This window comes from Microcebus murinus, chromosome 8 (genome assembly GCF_040939455.1).
Source record: "Microcebus murinus isolate Inina chromosome 8, M.murinus_Inina_mat1.0, whole genome shotgun sequence".
Taxonomy (NCBI): domain Eukaryota; kingdom Metazoa; phylum Chordata; class Mammalia; order Primates; family Cheirogaleidae; genus Microcebus; species Microcebus murinus.
In genome coordinates, this window is record NC_134111.1 from 75,918,601 (window position 1) to 75,931,964 (window position 13,364).

At 36.7% G+C, this 13,364-nt stretch overlaps 1 protein-coding gene across 4 annotated transcripts in view; it reads right to left on the reverse strand.

The window, feature by feature from the left end:
- Nucleotides 1–2,364: 2,364 nt before the first annotated feature.
- Nucleotides 2,365–13,364, reverse strand: part of ICA1L (islet cell autoantigen 1 like) — a 49,327-nt gene continuing 38,327 nt past the window's right edge. For 3 of the 4 annotated variants that reach the window (XM_012738950.3, XM_012738949.2, XM_012738951.2), the window contains exons 10-13: nucleotides 13,066–13,131; nucleotides 9,286–9,543; nucleotides 6,637–6,726; nucleotides 2,365–2,874 (exon numbers count right to left, since the gene is read on the reverse strand). In XM_012738950.3, coding sequence (XP_012594404.1) covers nucleotides 2,759–2,874; nucleotides 6,637–6,726; nucleotides 9,286–9,543; nucleotides 13,066–13,131 — 530 coding nt within the window. In that variant the 3' untranslated portion in view covers nucleotides 2,365–2,758. The remainder of the gene's footprint in view (nucleotides 2,875–6,636; nucleotides 6,727–9,285; nucleotides 9,544–13,065; nucleotides 13,132–13,364) is intronic. The other variant, XM_076005831.1, reaches the window with a different exon arrangement.

Genomic DNA, 13,364 nt, shown 5'->3' on the forward strand with positions numbered 1-13,364 from the left:
ATACTAAAACCTATTTTGTGGAAATACAGTTCATTCCTAAACATATCAGAGCTATGTTCTACAATTAATGAAAGATTTCAAAAAATCTTACACAGATCTGATATTATGCCCTGGTATTTATGACTCTCCTGCAAAGGGGCTGTAGAAATAGTAGGCAAATTTTAGTCCCTCTGGAGCTTTTTAAAGCTTAAATGCATTCTTACTCAGTATAAAATAAAGTGAAAGTGTTTCCCCCTGTTTAACATAAAACATATCTATTGTGAAAAGAGTTGTTCTCATCTACCTTTGGTAAGAATAATAAATTTACTTCTTATTGAATAGATGGTCTAGATTGAGACAAAGAGCAGCAGGGCACCTTTCTGTCCTGTGCTTACCCTGTGCTTTCACCATTTACTTAATGTGTGCTTGGTTTCCTATATTAGCAATGTTGGTTTAATAGAGCAAAATTGCTCTTTCTCACTACAAAAATTTCAGTGAGTGACCTTCAAATAACTAATGTTGAAGAAATATGAATGGTTACCTTTATTTTAATAATGGTTACATGCTCTTCAAAAAGTTGTTAGACTTGTTGAAACTATAACTAGACTTAAGGCAGTTAATATTGCTTCTGGGTTAAATGGGAAACTATTAATGTATACTTTGTTGAAAGAGGAACTGTCACAGAAACTAAGAACTGAATAATAAAAATCCTTTGTATGTCTCAATTTGGGGAGAACCTTTGCTCTTGGAAAATTGAGGATATTATCCCTTCACGTTTATAGTCTGGGATTCAGGCTTCTGGTTCTCCTGGTCATTGAAGCATCTTTGTTTATACTAGATAATAAGGACTGCTTTGCATGCATGTGAGGGAGATATAGAAATATCTTGGAATTAATGTATTAGGCAGCTGTTGCAAAGGAAAATGGCACAAACTCAAGCCATAAAGTTAGCATTTTTTGAGGTACTCAAAAGTTGAGAGCACCAGAGCCACCATGGGTATAGATTTTAGATTGTGGTTCAGAATCATAATCTTGGTGATTGAATCTTGGCAAAGCAATGATAGTACTGCATTCTGGAAAATTTCACTGAATACAAAGGAAAAGTTAAATAATGCTTCTTAAATCATTGACATCAGTTATATATTCTACCACAATTAAAATTATTTTTAAAAATGCTTCTGAAGATAAATAACAGTTCATTGAAATCACATAAAGAAATATGAATAATATTGTGAAAAGATTTTAAGGAAAGACTTCAAAACCTTTTCCCGAGTCCATGTTTCTGAGCCTCAGGTAAGGTCTTTTCAGCCTATGAAGTACTTAGCCATTGTAATGGTTTTCTGGAGAACTTGTGGGCAGTTAATATTGTATTTAGGCCAGACTGGTGTGGATGAGAGGTGGGCTGCATTTTACCTACTCTGAAGTCCATTCCTTCAAAATGTTTTCTACATACAATGACTTGGACATTACAAGCAAATCTCTTCTAAATAAGCCTGTTTAGAACTAAGAGCATGTGAAAACTACTATGAACAACTTAGTTAAAATGTTTTCTTACAGAAATGTAATGGACTGGATGACAACAATAGAACACTTGGAAAATTGCCTCAAAATTAAAGGGTAAGCAAGAAAAAAGGACAGAAAATTAAGTGATTGATGACTGTGTACAGTCGCTATGTTTTCATCAGCTTAAACTAACTTCCATTAAATAGTCTTCCCTCCCAATACTTAGGTTCTAAACCCTCTAAGGATAACAGTTTTTGCTTAGTAATCAGATAGAGCCTTAGATGATGTCACCCACAGAAGTGAAAATAAAACACTCCCTTATTGATCACGTAGAGCTTTCGATATTTGCCAGAAACTATTCTGGGTTAAATCATGTCACGAAATATGAGGTAAGTACGCAAATATGTATAAGGGTAAGGTGTTTAGGGAATGTTTTCCCCTTGTTTTCAGGAAGAATATGAATACTGCGTATTGCTGTAGCAGTGTGTGAAAAATCAGGCCTTCGGATGCTGACACAATGACTTGAATATTTCTAGGTATTTTGTGGTTTATGAGATGGGAAGATGGATTTTTCTGTTTCTCCAGAGGATGGGCTTAGCAAATTAATTGTCCTGCTACTTCCCCCATGAAAATTTTGTAATGGAATTGGGGAGTGTCCATGATTCTGTACGAATGAAAGGTAACATCGCATTTTAGCCTCCAAATGGAGAAAAACAAGTACCACCTTTCTCTGTGATTTCATTAAAGCAAACTGAGTTCTCAAATCTTATTACAATTTTCTAATCAAACACAAAGCTGGTCTGGGTCTAAGGCTATTTTCCACAACAGAAAACTCCCCCACCACTCTTTTATTTAAAAAACAACCTCAAACCACAACCCAATTTACATGCTGTCTTTTATCCACATAGAGAATTCTCACAGCCAGCAAGGCAACTTAAACATAAAAATAGGCTTTCCAAAGAAATAGTCCAACTCCTCATTGACAGGATTATTCCTGTTATTTTGACATAAATTTTGGAATGTAAATATCACAGACTCAGTAGTTTCTAATATTTTCCACATAGTATCAACAACTGCAAATCAAGGATATTAAAGATGTACTTAATCTATTCAAATGTGGTCCTTACCATCTGTCTAAAGTTAAAGTTGACTGACAGGTGATATATTTACAAATACCATGCTTTTGTGTGTGGGTTACAATATAAACTCCTTTCCACAAAGGCAATATATTGCAAAATTAATGTCTCAAGGCCACTGAAGTGACATTATAACTTGAGTCAAGCATTAAGAAGTTCATCATCTGAGTGTCCAATAGCATCTGGGTTTGAAAGAGGATCCAAGTCTGCAAATAGATTGAACCAGGCTGACATGTCTTGACTACCATTGTTGGGGGCTATTAAAAAAAAAAAAAAGAAACACATTAAAGAGTTTCAGCTTTTTGAAATCATATTTTTGTACAGCATTTATGATTTTGAAGTAGATGCTTCTTTTGAATAAAAAAGATAACTGACAATAATAAACTATCAAGTATATCCCCTTAAGGATAATTTTGAAACACTAATGCAGACAGATACCTTGTGCTTTACTGAGGCTCCTATATTTAATAATTGTATGCTGCTCTGCGAAAGAATATAGTCTCATAGAAACATTTAAGATAATTTATAGGTAGAAGGCTCTCAGATAAGGTTTAAAATTTAAAGTAATCTTTGTTCCTATGAAGTAAAATATGACATATGTAAACTCAGTACTTATGTGTTTATCATAAAATATTATACTAGACAAAAGGAAAAAAATCCCCCTAATCCTACCACATTAATACACCCAACAGTTGTCATTTTGGCATATAGTAGTTATCTTTTCCAAGTGCACTTTTAAATTTTCTGATATCCATAACATTCTATGATGTGTATTGTGTCTCAGATACAACTTTTTGTTAATAAAATCCCTCACATCTCCTTATGGAGATTGGAAAACTTTCTATCTCAATAGTCTACCAGTTGCACTGTGGCAGATACTCAAGGGTATACAGGGTGAGGGCTAGGACTAATAAAGAATGCACAGTGAGGCCGGGCATGGTGGCTCACGCCTGTAATCCTAGCACTCTGGGAGGCCGAGGCAGGTGGATCAATCAAGGTCAGGACTTCGAAACCAGCCTGAGCGAGGCCCTGTCTCTACTAAAAATAGAAAGAAATTAATTGGCGAACTAATATATATAGAAAAAATTAGGCATGGTGGCACATGCCTGTAGTCTCAGCTACTCGGGAGGCTGAGGCAGGAGGATTGCCTGAGCCCAGGAGTTTGAGGTTGCTGTGAGCTAGGCTGAAGCCACGGCACTCACTCTAGCCTGGGCAACAAAGTGAGACCCTGTCTCAAAAAAAAAAAAAAAAAAATGCACAGTGGCACAGACAATAGGTCATCTGAGAAAGCTAGGCCCTTGAAGGCCAAGAGGTCCAGAAAGCAGGGTTGAGACCCAGAGGACAATCTAAGAACTGGATGTGAAACCAGACTTATGGTGGGCAGAGAGTGGAAGGCAATCCTACTCTGAAGAGCCAAGGAAATCCTCTTTTATAATCATGATTAACATCATAGAACAGAGGGGTGGGGTTTGAGTTTGGGGATCCTAAGCTCCAAGGATCAGGGAAAGAGTGAAAGCTTCACTCACTTTGTGTCCATTCTGTTTCTGGGTACCCTGAGGTGGTGTCAGTAATACCCACACAAGTTCTGGCTTTGAGTCCTGGGTGTACCTACTAAGGAGTAACATTGGGCAAGTCATTTAACCTCAGGAACTCTTTCCTTATCTGTAAAGTAGTAACCATATGGTTCATCATTAAATCAAGATACTTGAGAATAAATGGAGGGCCATTAATTATGCTGGGAGAATAGGTGTCAACCAGGACAGGTGGTCACTATAGTAATACCTGACCTCTCTCAGAAGCTGTTGAGAGGTCTAAAGAGTATGTAAAATTTGTACAGTATTATGCAAATGTAGGATAGTTTTACATTCATCAGTTACAATTGAAAATGAAGGTCTCAAATTTTTTTATGGGGCCTCTCTTATGAATGGTATTATTGCCTCCAGAGACTCTTACAGGATAGCAAATAGAAATTGAATTATATAATATATATAGAGAAAAAGAGCCCAAATAAGTAGAATTAATTTTCATAAAGTAAATAATATTAACAATAAATCCAACTCAAGGAATACTCTATAAAATAAATAACCTGTACACTACAAAAAAGTCAAGGTCTATTGGGCAGGTGGGAGAGAGGGAGGGGGGCGGGTATATACATACATAATGAGTGAGATGTGCACCATCTGGGGGATGGTCATGCTGGAAACTTAGACTTGTGGGGGGACAGAGGGAAAGGGCATTTATTGAAACCTTAAAATTTGTACCCCCATAATATGCCAAAAAAAAAAAAAGTCAAGGTCATGAAAGACAAAGATTGAGGGAGTGTTAAAGATTAAAAGAAACTGAAAAGACCTGACAAATAAATGCAATGTATGATCCTGGATTGGATCCTGGACTAGTAAAAACCAAAACAAAACCTTTTTCTCTTTAGAGACATTAGTAGGATAAATGACAAATCTGAATAAGATCTATAGATTACTATAGATAATGATACTATGGCAATGTTAATTTCCTGATTTTGATCATTGTATAGTGATTATGCAAAAGAATGTCCTTGGTTTCAGGAAATAGATAATATTTAGTGGCAAAGGGGCATTATGTCTGTTACTTAAAATATTTCACGATAAATTTACAGATAAATGCAGAGAAAGAGAAAATAAAACATGATCATATTTTAGAGAATCGTGGTTACCAAACATGGTAACATTTTGAGAAACCTAAGTGAAGAACATATGGGAATACTTTGTATTACTTTTGTAGTCTTTCTATAAATCTGAAATTATTTCAAAATTTAAAAATATTGGTATCATATGGATTCAGAAGTCAGCTGAAAGGGCTTCTATTGGCCCAACACATGAGCAATTTGAGCACCAAAATGATTAAGTACAGTGATGATTATAAACCATTGAAAAACATATGAATTTATACTGATAATTAATAAATTATACTGATAATAATAAACAAATTACTCTTCTTTATAGGAGAGTTTTGAGGGCCAGTAGAAGGGTGTTTAAAAAATGTGATCAGTGGATAAACAGATAACCAAATATGACATATTCATTCAATAGATTATTATTCAGCCTTAAAAAGGAGGACATCCTGTCACAAGCCACAGGCTGAACCTTGAGAACAGTACACTAAATGAAATAAGCCAGTCACAAAAAAAACAAATGCTGCATTATTCCTCTTGTATGAGGTATCTAAATTAACCAAACTCATAGAAACAGAAAATAAGGCCAGGCACAGTGGCTCATGTCTTATAATCCCAGCATTTTGGGAGGTTGAGGCAGGAGGATTGCTTGAAGCCAGGAGTTCTAGACCAGCCTGGTCAGCATAGTAAGAAGCCATCTCTATGAAAAAAAAATAAGAAAAATTAGCTGGGTGTGTAGTCTCAGCTACTTGATAGTCTGAAATAGGAGGATCCCTTGTGCCCAGAGTTTTAGGTTACAGAGAGCTATGACTGGGCCACTGCACTCTAGCCTGGGCGACAGAGTAGACCTTGTCTCAAAAAAAGAAAAAAAAGTAGAATGATGGTTAGCAGGGGCTAAGGAGAAGAGGAAAGGAGTTGTTTAACACATACAGAGTTTTGGGGTTAAAAGATGATAAAGTTCTGAAGATCTGTTTCACAGCAATGTGAACAAATTTAACACTACTGAACTGTACACTTAAAAATGATTAACATAGGTTAACCGACTTAACTGCCTGGATGCATTCTTTGTCAATAGATATCCTGTAATCAAAACACATCTTCTATCTTCAATGGTATATCAGTTATCAACAAACTTTAACACACAAAGTATGAAAGATTACAGTATAGAATTTGGTATACTATGACAAGCTCACAATTTCTATTCAGTGGTCTTCATGGTGAAGGATAGCCAGGTATAGCTTTCATTTTAATAACTCATTAACAAAATATTTTTGTACACAACATGAGGTAAAGACTATAAAGTGACCCTTTTCTAAATTTATCTGAATTTAACTGATTCTCAATGCAATGGCAAAGAATATAAAGAACTTACATCTTGTTAATATCTTTTGACTCTGTGAAGGCACTGGCTGGTTATCAATATGTGAAAGAGGAAGCTCTGATCCTTCTTGGGAGATCCAGCCTGTGGGAGGGGAAGTAAGAATTATTCATTGTTAATGAAGTAGGAAGTATCATCAGAAAAAACAAGAACTGGTACAAATATCTAAGTCCTTCAGTCTTTGTGCCAGAGTAAGATTCTACAGTATAAGAGGTATAAAACACTGAAAACTTATCCACAGTTATATATTTTATTCAATCATCTAAATTTAGTTCCAGGTAGAGTTAGACTTATATTTTTCAAAGTGGTTTTGAAATAAATACATAGGGTTTTTTGCACATAGAAAAGGTATAGAAAGAGAAGTTCTAAGGAATCAGGAAGAGAGGGAATAGGCCTGAGAATTAGAATGTTGAAACCTATAAATATATGTGTACCCTTGGATTCCGTGATTCCATTCCTAGCAATTTATCTTAAGGAGATAATGTAATTGAAGGAAAAAATACATGCATGGTTATGTTTATTGCAGCATTATCGCATTATCTGTAATAATGAACAAGGAGAAACAATAAGGAAGGAATTAAGCAGATTATGGTATATAAAGTAACAATACTATGTAATTTTAAAGTGTCGTTATTACTATGGGAACATGAGGAAATATTTGCTACAACATGAAAAATGATTTATGCTATAATTAAGACACAAAAAGGAACTTACTTTATCCTGCCTAATCCCTTCCTTGTATAGAAGTGATCATTTGAGACCCAAGTTAGATGTGGTTCCTAGAACACAGATCTTTTAACTCTCATGGCAGTTCCCTTTCCTGGTTTACATCGCAGAAGAAAAAGTGGACATAAAGGAAAGGCCAGTGAAGGAAAGAGTTCTGTATGAAGAGGCAGGAGACCAGATTTTGGACTCCTTTTAAATGTTTAAACTGTTTGGTGACCTGGAGCAAGTTACTCAAACACTGGGTTTCAACTGTCTCAGCTATGAAATGGGAAATATCCTGTGTGCCTGCAGGCAAGGATCACATAAAATATTTTGAGTGGTGAAAAAAATATTGTGGGCATTGCATTGCCAGAAACTAAGAGAAAAATCCAGTGCTGCTAGAGATGTGGCAAGTTATGGAGAAAGAGGAGTAGGACTTCACAGTAGAGAATTAATTTGTAAATCTTTATAACTACTGGACCATTCATATGCCATGTAAGAATGAATATTTTCCAAAACTTTACTATAGAAAAACACCTGAATTATCCTAGATAGAGTGCCTCTTTAATAATACTTTTAGGCTATTCAGTAAGTTCTTACTGAGTTATTATTTAACTGATATTTATTTTACTTATTGAGCTAACTTTATGCTGCTGTCATAGAAAGCACAAAGATAACTCACCCCACATACCATGTCCTTGGGATGCTTGTTGATAATGAACATAAGTATTTTAATACAAGTATAATGCATTAAGACACTGCAAGGTGCCATGATTTTAACCTTTTTCAGAGGTTAAAATCTCCTAGGGAATGAGAGACAGGGATATAAGGCAAGATAAACAATGATTACAGCCATGAAAACAGGTAAAATACTGTGGGAGGCCAGAAAAGGGAGAAACCACTTCCAATTGGCAGTACTGAGGAAGCTGTAAGGATTGGCAGTCATGGAGAAAACACTGTATTGGGAATCTAATACTCAAGCTCAAGCCCAAACTCCATTACTGAACATCATAAGCAAAAAAGGCAACACAAGCAAAAATGCCTCAGTGAGATCTAGAAGTACTCAATATGGTTACAGAAAATGGTGTAAGTATTTTGAAATGAAGTAGGAGGTAAGGATGGAATGCAGGTAGAGGCAGGTTTTATCCTGGAGACCATGGTCCTTCATTTTTAAAAAATGTAAGCATGGTTACTGACATGAGAATCTGCTTCTTGGAGCGAGAGCTCTGGAGGGAGTGTGGAGGATGAATTGGAGTTGGATACCTGTTAGGAACTCTTTGCAGCAACCCAGGAAATGAAACGTGGCTCTAAATAGCTCTGGCAGTGGAGGCAGAGAAGAGGAGTGGGAAATTTGAGACATGTTTCAAAAACAGAACTGACAGGACTGTTTCATACGTGATGTGGGGAACAAAATGACTCCCAAGGTGCAGAGTTGGATAGCAGGTGAATACAGTCTTGACATTAACAAAACAGGTGAGTCTTTCTTCAGGCATACCCTCACCCCGGGTTTCTCCCACAGTCCTCCACTCCTGCTGCCTTTACCAGTAGGCCAATCTGGAACCAGCCTCCAGGGCTCTTGTCAACTCTGAACCCACAGAATGAGAACACACTGGGTTTTGGTCAATGGAAGAAACTGTATCACCTGCCCTAGGTAAAAGTAATTAGTGGGTCAGGTGTTTTAAATCAGACACCTGGGAAAGTAAAAATGAAAAATGTGGGATTTCATGGAGGTGGCAGGGAATCAGCTCTTGTCTCAGCCTTGTTGACAGACTCCATTCATGATTATATTTGATATTTTTCCAATTGATTGTATGTCTACATAGTTTATCTAGTAGTTAAAGTTGATCTCCTTGTTGATCCTAGCATCAACAAGCACATAGTTTTGCTTCACAACGATTAAATAAGGCACATGTGTCCAAATGTTTCAAAGACACTTACTGTTGAAAGCTCCAGCAGCATGAAGGCCAAGGTCAAAGAGTTGTGAAGGAAGGAATCGAGATGAATGAGCAAGAGGCTCAGACCCCACAGAAGGCTCCTGAGACGTGAAACTGGCAATGGGGCTCCCAAAAGCAGTCTGGCATTCTTGGGTAAATTCACCAGTACCTGAAGAACCAGGACTTAGGAGGCTGTTCAGAAATGAGAATTCCTTCTCAAAATCTTCTCCTTCCAGTGAATCTACAGGTAGATCTTTTGCAACTGTTGAGTGCAAATGAAAACACATGAAAACTTTCTTTTTGAGGAAGTGAGAGTAGGACATAAGACAAATCAAATTTGTTTCATTGTTCTCATACTGTTATTGATATTTTTAATGAACAACTAGATTGGAAGTTTATATGAAAATTATTTCTAATTAGGCAGCATTAGATTAAATGGCCACTTTTCACAATGAAGATATAACAGTTACAAATATCTATATATGAAGTAATTAAAGTACCACCTATTTAAGATAGAAACTATAGGAGATGCAAAAAGAAACAGAAAAACAATAATAGGAGACTTTAATATACCACTCTGAGTAAAAAATAGGCCAAAGATATAAGAAATCTCAACAGCATAATCAATAAAGTAGTTATTTTGGATATACACAACCATGATAATAAAAACAAACCTCTGGCACACACTGAAAATTCACAAACATTGATTATATACTGAGGCACACAAAAATCAGTTTTTAAAATAGAAATATTACAAACAACATGCTCTAATTATAAAAAGAAACAAAAAATGAAACCAAAAAGGTTGTTCTACCTATACATTGTAAAACCTTCTATTAAATTGTTAGGTTTTATAGTCTGAAACTGTCAGTTCTTGGTGCACCCATGGCTGAAGAATGACCAGTCATGCCAAAGTTAGGCAAGCATGAAAATGAGTTTTATTGAGGAGGGAAAAATAGGATTATAGGGCAAGAGCAAGATACAGGTTCACGGAACATGGTACATGTGCCACAGATGATGATCGGACCCATTGTTACAGCAGGGCAAGCAAAAGGAAGGGCCAATAGAAAGATTGGCTATGGTCTGCGTCTTATTTTATAGTGCCTGGGTAGGGACCTCTCTTGTGGTTCAGAGGTTGCCATGGAACCACTTTGGACAGTTGGTAGTCACATGACCTGAGCCTTAACTATGCATGTGGGTTCTAGGTCACTTTCCAGACTTTATGGTACCCATGTGACTTGGCCTGTGGGGTAGAGTCCTCTGCATTCTTTTGCAGCTGGCGTGCCAAGTTCGGATTAGGAGATTCACAGGTATTCCCTGCTCCCCCAGGTATGGAGAATTAGGGTTGGGTGGGACAAAGATGGGGGCAACAGCACCTACTTTCATCCCTAGGAGACCTGGAATTCCTCACTATCTACCTAAAAAAAACAACTCTGGGTCGAAAGGAGAATGGATTTTCTGAAAAATAATGATAAATCATTTTGTATCACAATCCATGGTGTTAAGTAAAATTTATAGGAGACCATTGGTTTGGACTGAGCTCCTGCACTAGGCCCAACAGACCAAACCAAAATGGAGTTATTCATGCTAAAGTTCCACATCACCAAACCAAACTAAGTGGTTTATCTGACCTTTCAAGAAATCAGAAGAGCAAGAGATAATAGCAAAAATCCCGAAGCAGGCCAGCCCTACCTAGCTCACATGATAAGGAAGTCCTCTCTGTTTTAACCTTTACAAGAAAAGTAACTTTGAAATAACCAATCCACTTTTTGTTTTCTGTTTTTGCTTTCCTCAGCCCTTTTCTGTCAATAAAACCAAACTCCTCTGCTCAACTCATCAAAATACTCATTCTAGAGTCTAGAATTGCAAATAAAAGTCAATTGTTTCTTTCAATTTATTTTAATTGTCTTTTGACAATGGAATACTTAAATAGCAATGAACAGAGGAAAAATCATAGCCCTTAAACACTTTTATTAATAAAAATGAAAGGGAGGAGCTTCTGGCATGGTTGAGAGAGGAGCTCCATGGACCTGTACCCCAGCATAACTAGTGAAAAAAAAATTGTTTTTAAATAAGCATTTAAAGTCCCTGGAAATGGTCCTAAGGGCATACGGTAAATGAAGAAACACTCAAAAAATCTATTAGAATTCTGGAAAAACAGTGAGAATCTGTGGTATTTGAACTGAGAACCACTCCCATCGTTGCCCTTTCAACTCAGAAAGATGGAAATTCCACTCCAGCCTGGTGTGCAGCCAAGAACACAGGGCTCCCTCTCCCTCAAGCTCTGTTGAGGATGCCAGCATTTCCATCTTGTCCCCAGTTTACCTGTTGCTGAAGCTAAATCCCAGGTGAGTGTAGTCAAGAGGTAGAGGCTCCCATCTCCTACCAAGTCCCCACTCTGAGTTGGGGACCATATTCTGAGAATACTGGGCCCCTGATCACTTGACCCTACTCGTAAAGTTGTAGTTTCATGAAGAAACAGGCAAGCCAAGAAGATCTAAGGCTACTGTCACCCATCCTCACCTCACACTCAGCTCCTAGCGCAAGGATATCACTCAGAGAGAAGCCTGCCGTGTCCCCACTCCCAGGTAAAGCCCTGACTCAGAGATTTTCCTTGATGGGAGAAGCAGACCATAAAACAGATAGCTACTAATCTCTTCCCAAAGGAACTGACTTCATTCGCAACAGAGCATGGAAAAAAAAATTCAAGCCTAAGGATGCTCTCAAAAACAGTGGAGATTGTAGTGAAAGGCAATTGGGAGAAGACTGGTAGTTTGATTCAACATGTAGGCTAAACTGTAGATCTGATAATTTGCCTGAAAGGAACCAGGGAAAAAGACAGTTGGGGTCAGAATAAATTTCAAACAGTGACCTTGGGAGGTATTTTTCCAAAGGAGTCCAAAGTTGATTATTCTGTGGAACAATTTATGCTCCAGGGCATTGTTGAAATCAATATTGCAATCAGCTGGAAATTAGTGGAGCTTAACAGCTGGGTGTGGTCAGGGAAATAGACTGTCAAACAGAGCTCTGCTAAAACCACAGTCATCCCTGGGTGACTGTGGGCATACCCAAGCCTGCATGCATCCCATAAGGGGTCAAACTATTGGGGGTGGGATGAAGAATAGACTCCATTAAAATAATCAAGCTTGTCACTAAACAAATAACAAGCAATAATAGGCCTCAGAGGAGGGGATCAGTACCCAAAGTTACTAAAACATATTATCTAAAATGCCCCAGTTTCTAACAAAAAACTGTGAAGCAGTAATGAAACAGGAAAGTATGACCCCATACACTGGCAAGAAGGCACACAACACAAACTCCATGTGAGGGTGACCAGATATCAGATTTAACAGACAGAGCCTTCAAAGTAGCCCTTATAAATATATTCAAAGAACTAAAGGAAATGATGATTAAAGAAGTAAAGGAAGGTATGATGACAATGTTGCATTAACTAGAGAATATCAATAAAGAGGTAGAAATTATATATAATTATATATAATATACATATAAATTGGTTCATATATATGAACAAAATGCAAAACCTGGAGTTGAAAGTACAATAACTGAAATGATAAGTTCACTAGAGGGGCACAACTGTAGATTTGAAGTAGCAGAAGAAAGAATTAACTAATAATTCTTAAGGAAATAAATGTGAAATAAATGAAGTAAATAGGAAATAAATGTTAAGGAAAGGAAATGTGAAAATAAGGAAATGTGAAATAAAAACTGAAGAATTTTAAATAATAAATTTGTTCATATATATAGTGAAATGATAATTTCCTACCATTTTCAGAGTTAGCAACCTGAGGTGCTCTAAATTCTGTCATTTGATAATGTTTTTCCTTGTAATCTGTGGTTGCCAAAACAAGAGCATATAAAAGATAAGTTGAACAAGAAGAAATTTAGCAAGCCTATTCACTGTCATATTTTATAATTAGGTCAAGTGTTCAATTGACCACATCAGATTACAATATGTATAAAAGGGAGATGTAAAATGGTAAAGAATCTTATATATGTAAATCATTTGTGTATATATAACAAATAATATTATAATACTATAGGTATTCAGGTCCTCTATTATAT